Below are 10472 nucleotides of genomic sequence, written 5' to 3' on the forward strand. Positions count from 1 at the left end.
ATTTTGAGGAATAAGAGATCGGCCCTTTACAGATCAATTAGATATTTCACACAATTTCCTCACAAACTGTCTTTGTAACCTTTTTTTTTTTTTTTGAAGTGCAAATAAATAAAGGAAGAAGGTTCTAGTTAAACATAATTGAATAACTCAACAGAAGAGGTTTCGGGGTCAAACGCATTGAAAAACCACTGCTATACACTTTAATACCAATAGTAATTGGGGACTTCCGAATGGGTACCAAATTCTAGTCAGCCAAGCGTATCGTAGTTGTAGGCCAAGTTGTTATTGCTAAATTTGCATGTGTGTACTAGATCTACAGACTCTATTTCACCTTTAGTTTGCCAGAGGTAGGATCACTCATTGACTTACATCTCTTCTTTCCGATTAAACTTTATCTATGGACGATCCCAATACATCACTGAAAAAAATCTGGAGAACTTGACTCACGAACCTATATATAATATAGATCTATTATAAACTAGATCAAAAAATGCAAACAAGACGGAAACGAAATAATCTAAACTTGACTTTAAAAACGGATGATTTCATGATTCTCTTTAGAAAAAAATAGGGTATTAGTATACGACACTAGAAACGCTAAATTATGTTTCTCTTATATTTTCAGAATATGCAGAAAAAAATGCAGATTACAACATGGTGGTCGGCAAAGGTATCTGCGTATCTAAACTATTACCCTCACTTGAGACACCTGCACCTCACGGCAGTCACAGTGTCTCCGACTGTCTGTGAGTCACAGTGACAGTACTAGTCTGAGTAGTATGAGTAGATCTGTGACAATCTGCCTTAATAACACTGTGTGACTAACTAGTCTATATCTACTATTATCTAGCTTCTAGATTATATGTGTGTCAAGAGTCTAGTCTAGTTCAAGTAGTTCTAGTTGTAGGATCAACTCATCAAGTAGATAAAAGTATTTAATAACTAGATCTCCATATATAAATATATATATATATGCTCTGCTCATACACACAAAAAGGAGGCTAGAAATAAACACCTCCAAGACGGTCTATTCTCTGTTCACGCTTGGGACTGGCATTCTCGGGCAAGCTTTCCAGCTCTCCCTGAACGGAGTGGCTCTCAGCATGAAAAAGCTACCCAGTACCTTGGTGTAATGTGTGGATATAGGCTTATTTCTTTATATCATTATAAATGACCCCAAATTCTCTAGTTTGACAGCTAATTTCAATTATTTTGTTTGTGTGTGCATTATCATGAATATAAGATTATAAATAATTGATCTTTTTGTTTTTATAGTCTTGAGTATATGAAATTAGACTTACCTTCCTTCAAAATTCACAGTATAAGATTTAATTATGTACTTATGTATTAAATGACATATATGTTTAACAAATTTTTTTTCTTTTCCTCCAGAGGCTTGTGGACAACCAAAGCACATGTGTGCTGTGAGGAATTAATTGAAAGGAAAGGAAAAGAATGGCTTTAAGAAGGAAATATCGATTCAACAAATCCTTCTTTGGTTTTGCTTTCTTCATAGTTTTGTTATTATACTTTTTGCTGTATAGAAACCTAGACATTACAGCTGGAGAGAGTTTAAAGAGTAGAGAGCTTAGCCCCAAGTTCTATGGAGCAATCACTTTGGACAATATTGGAGAAAGACTTACTATCATAATTCATGACTTTGAAGACTTTGAAAATACACTTCTTGAAACAACTGATCTTATTAAACAATCTTTAGGACATGTTCCTGTATTAATAATATCTAATCGTTTACCATACCCACCAGTAAAATTAGATTCAGAGTATGCACAGATTATTACTCTGTCAAAGGACTTATATAAAAACTATACCAGTGCTTGCTCTTTACAGTTTGTGAATACACAGTATGTTTTGTTACTTCCAGACGGTGTTAAAATTAGGAATCTCCAGCAAATACAACATTATGTCCAGATTTTACATAGCAAAAAAATTACCAAAGCTGTAGCCATTCCTATAAAAGAAGACAGTCTTTCATGTAGTACATTTGATTTTGATTATAAAACATGGACAATAGTTTACTACAGTAACTTCAGCTCATCTGCTAATTTGTATCACTGCCCACAAGTGAATGGTGCACATGCATTATTAATGGAAACTAAGTCTTTCAAATCACTTCCTGAACCATTCTCTCGCCCTTTCCCTTTGACTTTCTATATCCAAGCCAAAATAGCTGGCTGGAGAGTGAAAATAGCAAAAGGTGAAAAATTGGAAGTTGTATCAAAACTGTATTCTGATCCCCATATTAGCTGGAAGCATAAAAAATCAGAATCAGAAAGGCTCGTAGATTTTTATACAAGTGTTGGGATAAAGCATGAAATTTCAGTAAATAAAATGCATAGATATTTTGGTTGTGATAAAGACAGTCCACGATGTTTTGGTACAATAGTAAATGATATGCCAGAATACTTATATGAAGGCAGATGGACACCTCCATGCTGCCTGAAAGCCCTTAGAGAAACGGCGGCACATGTTTTTAAGGTATTAGACAAATGCCTTGTGAAATACTGGCTGGAAGGAGGGAGTTTATTGGGAGCTGCACGTTTAAAAGATATCATACCATGGGACTATGATGTGGACATAGGGATATACAGAGAGGAAATCAAACAATGTCCTGAACTGGTCAAGGCCCAATCAGAGTCATACACAGACAGTGAAGGGTTTGTGTGGGAAAAAGCTAATGAAGGTGATTTCTATCGGGTGCAGTATTCTGCAGTAAACCATCTTCACGTGGATATTCACCCATTTTACTCCAAGAATGGCATCATGACTAAAGACACTTGGCTTCCAACCCATAGACAAGATGTGGAGTTTCCAGAAAGATTTTTACAGCCATTAACTAAAATAGAGTTTGCTGGTCTCAATGCTAGTGCACCAAATAGTGTCAAAGAGTTTCTAGAATTTAAATTTGGTGAGGGTGTTATTGAAAATCCTAAATACCCAAACTTGCAAAGTCCAAAATAATTACCAAAATATTTGTCACTGAACATGTTATGTTCTATGCGCTCTAAACTGTTATTTGACAGTCTCAATGGTCCAGCTTCAAAATCTCATGCTGTCCTTGGGTTAGGTTGTAATAATCTTCAAATGTGAAGGAACGTCTGAAACATATAAACAACACAAATAACGATTCAGGGAATTAAAAATGTATGTACAACATGATATCTGTATCTTGTTTGTTTTTTCTCCACAGAACATTTTCTAACCATTTTTTATGGTTTGCTGTTTTCCCTTTTTTTTTCTGTGAAAATTGTTTTTTTTTTTTAATTTTTAATAATTAAATGTCGTTGCCTTATAACTTGAAAAAAAAAAATCTTATCTTAAAGTGGAGGTTTCATCAGTTTATAAACAATGTGGTACAGCAATCTGTATTGTAGGCCTACATGCAGTTGTATAATAGCTCATTCATTTCATTGTCCCTTGTATTTGTTATGATTATAAATATTGTTTTCAATTATCTTTTTTTTAAAAACCAATATTACCAGTTGTTCTTATAATTCAGTCAACTTTTAAACAGTGAAGCTTAAGCCTCCCCACTGTTACAAGTGTTCACCAGGAAATGAATTTATTCTGGACTTGAAATTCCACTCCCATCTCCTGCTTTGTTTGCAGATTTTGTCAATTTCTGATGATAAGACAGTCTTGTGTCTAGAAAAATGTTTTCCTAGACTATAATGTCTGAATTCAACATTGTTTTACATTCATATTAGAAGTCTTGATTATTTACTTTGGTGTAGAACACAAAATCAGAAATCAACATTTAAAAAAAAATGTGTATTGTGTGTGTCTGTGGGGGATTCTCATGGGTCACATCATGTTGTGAGCTTGGCATTGAGTGTTTCCATCTTTGGGTTTTGCTTCTGGTGCAAGTGTTCAAAATAGCAGGGCTAGAAGGGAGTTCATGTTCCTAGAAGTCTTTGAGTTTGTTTGTTGTCATATATCTTGTGTACACGTCACTCCTTAGTTTGAGGACACTTTCGTTGCTGTTGGCATTCTGTCACTTTTTTCCCCTTGTTAAAGAGTAACTTAGGTGGCCTTAACTAGACACAATGTAAAGGCGCGTCGTCGTTGTGACAGTTTTGGCTTAGTGTTACAGGGTGCTAGGCCTTGACTTACCTTGAGCTGTGTGTTATATCTTAATATTTGTGCTTTGCTACACCAGACCTTGGTCAGTGATGAAACCAACTTTCCGTTGTTTGGTTCAGACCTCGGCTAACACAGAGCCATAGTATTTGATATTCCTGGGCTGTTAAGTCTAAAGGAGATTAGGTGTATTAACTATCCCTATGTTATAAAGCTTGATACTGTAATGCTTTGTATTTATTATGCTATATTATTTATCATCCATCTATGCAATTCATGTGTTAAATTAAATTCTCTTTTGATACACGAGTGTTAACCATTTATTCAAGGTTTTTACTTTGGTCTGTACATATTTCAGTTTGTGTGGCAGTTGATTTATTCTTTATCTTGAACCTCTGTTTGAGATGGTCGAGCATCTCATCATAGATTGCCCAGTAGCTTGAGTACTTTTGAATGTAGATGGAGGGTAGAATTGTTGATAGGTTTTAATAGGCTTTACATTGGCTGTTTCAATGATGATGGTATTCTTTGTCTTCCACTCCTTTTTTTTGGTTTTAGCAGAAGTTGATATGTATCAAAAATCAACCTAACGTTTTAGGCTAATTCTTTAGAAAGAGACATTTCTTGAACATATTACTGGACTTACCCATATCAAACATTGGACTTACATGAATAACAAATCTCAATTGTAGGTCTACTGTTGTATTGAAAATGAAAGTGATTCCATAGCTGTTTTTTTTTTCTTTGTCCAGCTTTTGTTCGCATGCTGTTTATGTAAAATCATTTTGTTTTGTTGCATTTTTAAATGGTTTCTTTTAAAGACCAACCTCTAGTACTGACCAATAGTTGAAGATGCTCAACATGCAGTGAAACTTTGTTAGCAAGACTATATGTAACACAACTTCATAAATCATAACACATTCACCCTAAAACCTGCAACAGAAGGTTGGTTGTGTTAGCTTGGTTCCCTGAATAAGTTATTGCTATATCTTCTAGCAATGCCCTTCCATCAGAATAACATACATCAGTGTAAAGAATGATATATTGAGTTTTGTTAGCCAACTTAGAATGTTATATTGATTTTTATTTTTTTAAATGCTTCTGTGATAAACTTGTATAAATCAAAAGCTCAAGTTAAGTTTCCCATTAAATTACCTCAGATTTTAATAATACCAGTCATAGAAATACTGACTCAGACTATAACTTGTATAATTTCATAGGAAACATTTGTATTTCATTAAAAAATAATTAACAAAATAGTTCTCCAAAGTTTTATATATCTGTATAATTTGTTATCTTACACTTTGAGTTTGGCTTCTTTAAAATATGTATTTACCTGATGTAGTGTTTTCGTTTACCTTTTTCTAACTGCACAACATTGTGTTCAGATTTTTATTCTGCAGAAATTGTTTTTTTGTTTTAGAAACTAGATGTTTATCATGTTAACATTTGGTGCTTAAAATTGAATACACTATTGTACATAATGACATTCCACTACTTTAATTAATACTCAATGGTTTGAAAACAGTTTACACTGACATATATTGTTATACAAAACTAGAATGTTATTTTTGTTTATACCAATCAATTTGTTATAAAATGTACATTTTTTGTGTGTTTTTATTGACTTATTAAATATATATGATAGACCATTCATTCTTGTTTCTTTATTTTAACTATACATTTTTCTAAGTTAGAATAATGCTCACTCAAATTGTTATGGTCACATTAATTAACACAAGAAATTTTTTTTTAAAATCCTATAAAAAACAAAGCTTATTTAAGAGAATAACTCCACATTTACAACAAGTTATTTAATATCAATCCAGTACTAAGTTTCTTTTTTTTTTTTTAATCGTTCCAATCCTTCATTATAATTAAACTTTGTTAGCCATGTTACAAAGACACACAGACCTCAGAACAACAAAATCTCTAGTACTTGATAAAAATTAAGTCCTAATTAACATCTGTTTTTCAAAAATTAAATAGTGGGCTTAAATCAAATTTCATGCAAAAGTCAAATATGGTTTTAATTTTTTTTAAATTTAAATGAAGACAAGACAGCAAAGAGTTTGTGTTTTTACATTCACAGTCGTAGTTGGCCCTATAGGGTCTGGTGAGCAATGAATGTCAAAAGGTAAGTTTGAATATTGTCGGCACTATTAACATGAGGTTAAAATTGGATTACAAATAGTGCTTTTTTTAAAAAGAAATATATCAGTAGCTAAATCTATATGTAAGGATATCTAAAACTGAACTACAGACTATCAATAACCACAACTCTTCCTGCCTACAAAATGTTGCTTTAAAGCGTGATTGTCTTGAGATTCCTCAAGTCCAATGCTCTAGGGCCCTGCTCCTCGTCTGCCTTGAGCGCGAACGTTGCACCATATGTAGATCTAGATGTACCTCTAGTTAACAAGATGGAGAAATCGATACCGGTAGTAACATTTGGCGTACTAGACCTAATATAAACTACTGCCTAATAAATCTTCTTTAAAAAATAAGTATACAATCATGACAGTGCTTATTCTAAATTTAAACAAGGTAACAAAGACAGTTTGTGTGGAGACAAAATCGGCCTCCGAAGTGGTCCAGCCAGGCAGGTAAAAAGGCAGGTTTCAATATTTTCAGAAAGAACATCAGCATGAAATTCTGTCATAGACAAATGACATAGAATAATGGAGAAAGAAGTTTGCCCCAAAGGATAGGTGAAAGTGAATGTGAAGTTAGATGTGAACCTGGCCTAACTAATGTCTTATAATGAATATAGAATTGCTCTAATTGTTTTGTAAAGGGACAATCTCTTATTCCTTAAAAAAGAAAACATTTCCGTAAAAAAAATTGCTTTAGTTTTGTGTTTTATCGTCGTTATGGTGGGCTGCAGTTAACGCGATAATATGAAAACCTACTTATTATCTTAATTTAGTTTTTTTTGTGTGTAAATTATAACAGAACTTACTAAACTTAGCAATACAAATGTAAAAAAGAAATTTTGAAAAAAAATCTAAAACCGTTTGCATAAATGTGTTTAAAATATGTTAAATAGTAATCTCCCCTACTAAGGAGCCTCCCGTGTTTGTTACTATTAATAGTGAATAGTTATAAAAGTGGCGGTGTGTTTTTATGGGGAAAAAATGCTTGCATAAGTGATTAAAAAAAATTTTCGCTTTCAGAAAAGAAAAAAGTAGCCGTTGCATCAGAACTTTGAAGGTCTAAAATATTATGATGTCAGATTTTCACTATCTTTTCTAGTTTACGAGCTCTAAACGGACGGACGGACAGACATTCAACACAAATCTAACAGCGTCTTTTCCCCTTTCGGGAGCCGCTAATAAAAATGCAAATTAAGTGTTATCGGGTAAACTGTTTGTATCTAATACCAGTACACCAAAGATCTTATAAACTAATTAAGATGACAAGATATTAGCGGAACGAAAGCGGGACACATGTCGATCTTAGGACACGTACAAGGAAAAGGCTTAGAACTTTTCGAGCAACATTTTGCTTTCATCAGCTTAGACATGACTACAATATATCGGAATGTGCACACTCACAAAATGTAGCCCACACACAAATGATTTTGGCCGCTTCTGCCTCTGCACTCGGCACAAATTTCGTTAAAGTGTACAATTGTCTTTGCCCTTCACTTTTCTAACCAACTCGCGTCATCCAAATAGTTAGTCGCATGCGTACTTCTTTTGAGGCGGAACCTTTTCAAGTTTTCATGCTCCTTTTCGTGCATTTCAAAATCAATAATTCGTCAATGGCAGAAGATACTATAAGTCCACTGACATTCTGTCTCTCAATAAACTTCTGCATGGAAAATATTGACGCATTGTTATGTTAAAAATGCAGCCACTTCTCATCACACGGGTTTTCAAAGAAGGCTTTGATTATGATAGGGCACTTCTCTTGTTAAAAGAAATAAGATTTCAAAGCAGGATATAATTTAAATAGTCTTTCCACTGAAGGCTTCAGAGCTAAATACCCGAAATTCCGATATATTCTAAATCGACGATTTTTAAAAATTTCTCCCGTGAAGGGTGGCACAAAAAAAAAAATTGTATGATCAAGGGAAACAATGTCTCTTTATTGTGGACTCGAAGCATCCGTGTCAAAAACTTGTCATCACTAAGCTGCCTCTTTACTTTGTTCATTACATAGGCGCCAAACCTTTAGTAACGATTGCTTCACATTTGGTACACTTGTATTTTGGGTCATTCAGTTTTAAGTAATTTAAAAGTGTAGTCCATTGATTAAAAAAATGTTATTATGGAAAACTGTATGATAGCGGCAGAGAATTATTCTATACGAATTTAAATGTTGAGTACATTAATGGAGACTCACTAAGAGCGTCCAAATGAAAATTATGACCTGCATGGCTGTTGTTCTATTTGTATGGGTAATCAAACGGTAATTAGCATGCTACAAAATAAGGTGGACTCTGAGGGATTTTCAATAGGGCTAGTAGTGACAGACGTTGAAGCATTCACCAACAAATTGAGATCACTGCACAAAGAGAGCGAGTAAATGGCCCCCAAGCATTCACCAACTAATTGAGATCACTGCACAAAGAGAGCGAGTAAATGGCCCCCAAGCATTCACCAACTAATTGAGATCACTGCACAAAGAGAGCGAGTAAATGGCCCCCAAGCATTCACCAACTAATTGAGATCACAACGAGAGCGAGTAAATGGCCCCCAAGCATTCACCAACTAATTGAGATCACTGTACAACGAGAGCGAGTAAATGGCCCCCAAACGTTCACCAACTAATTGAGATCACTGCACAAAGAGAGCGAGTAAATGGCCCCCAAGCATTCTCCAACTAATTGAGATCACAACGAGAGCGAGTAAATGGCCCCCAAGCATTCACCAACTAATTGAGATCACAACGAGAGCGAGTAAATGGCCCCCAAGCATTCACCAACTAATTGAGATCACTGCACAACGAGAGCGAGTAAATGGCCCCCAAGCATTCACCAACTAATTGAGATCACTGCACAAAGAGAGCGAGTAAATGGCCCCCAAGCATTCACCAACTAATTGAGATCACTGCACAAAGAGAGCGAGTAAATGGCCCCCAAACGTTCATCAACTAATTGAGATCACTGCACAAAGAGAGTGAGTAAATGCCTCACAAACGTTCACCAACTAATTGAGATCACTGCACAAAGAGAGTGAGTAAATGGCCCCCTAAACGTTCACCAACTAATTGAGATAACTGCACAAAGAGAGTAAGTAAATGCCCCCCAAACGTTCACCAACTAATTGAGATCACTGCACAAAGAGAGCGAGTAAATGGCCCCCAAGCATTCACCAACTAATTGAGATCACTGCACAACGAGAGCGAGAAAATGGCCCCCAAAGGTTCACCAACTAATTGAGATCACTGCACAACGAGAGCGAGTAAATGGCCCCCAAGCGTTCACCAACTAATTGAGATCACTGCACAACGAGAGCGAGTAAATGGCCCCAAAGCATTCACCAACTAATTAAGATCACTGCACAAAGAGAGCGAGTAAATGGCCCCCAAGCATTCACCAACTAATTGAGATCACTGCACAAAGAGAGCGAGTAAATGGCCCCCAAGCATTCACCAACTAATTGAGATCACTGCACAACGAGAGTGAGTAAATTACCCCCAAACGTTCACCAACTAATTGAGATCACTGCACAACGAGAGCGAGTAAATGGCCCCCAAGCATTCACCAACTAATTGAGATCACTGCACAACGAGAGCGAGTAAATGGCCCCCAAGCATTCACCAACTAATTGAGATCACTGCACAAAGAGAGCGAGTAAATGGCCCTCAAGCATTCAAAAACTAATTGAGATCACTGCACAACGAGAGTGAGTAAATGGCCCCCAAGCAATCACCAACTAATTGAGATCACTGCACAAAGAGAGCGAGTAAATGGCCCCAAAGCATTCACCAACTAATTGAGATCACTGCACAACGAGAGTGAGTAAATTACCCCCAAGCGTTCACCAACTAATTGAGATCACTGCACAAAGAGAGCGAGTAAATGGCCCCAAAGCATTCACAAACTAATTGAGATCACTGCACAACGAGAGTGAGTAAATGGCCCCCAAGCATTCACCCACTAATTGAGATCACTGCACAAACAGAGCGAGTAAATGGCCCCCAAGCATTCACCAACTAATTGAGATCACTGCACAACGAGAGCGAGTAAATGGCCCCCAAGCATTCACCAACTAATTGAGATCACTGCACAAAGACAGTGAGTAAATGGCCCAAAAACGTTCACCAACTAATTGAGATCACTGCACAAAAAGAGTGAGTAAATGGCCCCCCAAACATTCACCAACTAATTGAGATCACTGCTAAAAGAGAGTGAGTAAATGGCC

At 35.8% G+C, this 10472-nt stretch overlaps 1 protein-coding gene across 7 annotated transcripts; it reads left to right on the forward strand.

Annotated features, from left to right (window-relative positions):
• Nucleotides 1-237: 237 nt before the first annotated feature.
• On the forward strand, nt 238-5748 carry LOC106066596 (ribitol 5-phosphate transferase FKRP-like). Of its 7 annotated transcripts, none has more exons than XM_056028958.1 (3): nt 238-347; nt 626-670; nt 1393-5748. In XM_056028958.1, the coding sequence occupies exon 3, from the start codon at nt 1456-1458 to the stop codon at nt 2977-2979; it is 1524 nt and encodes a 507-aa protein (XP_055884933.1). In that variant the 5' UTR covers nt 238-347; nt 626-670; nt 1393-1455; the 3' UTR covers nt 2980-5748. The 7 variants fall into 7 exon arrangements, with proteins under 7 accessions (XP_055884933.1, XP_055884904.1, XP_055884899.1 ...); XM_056028929.1 differs by having other exon boundaries at nt 240-347; nt 626-746; XM_056028924.1 differs by lacking the exons at nt 238-347; nt 626-670 and adding an exon at nt 429-572.
• Nucleotides 5749-10472: the final 4724 nt, after the last annotated feature.

This window comes from Biomphalaria glabrata, chromosome 1, assembly GCF_947242115.1.
Source record: "Biomphalaria glabrata chromosome 1, xgBioGlab47.1, whole genome shotgun sequence".
In the NCBI taxonomy this organism is placed as follows: domain Eukaryota; kingdom Metazoa; phylum Mollusca; class Gastropoda; family Planorbidae; genus Biomphalaria; species Biomphalaria glabrata.

What these genes read in the sequence shown, in the direction of transcription:
- LOC106066596 (XM_056028958.1), top strand. Translation starts at nt 1,456, where the DNA reads ATGGCTTTAAGAAGGAAATATCGATTCAACAAATCCTTCTTTGGTTTT.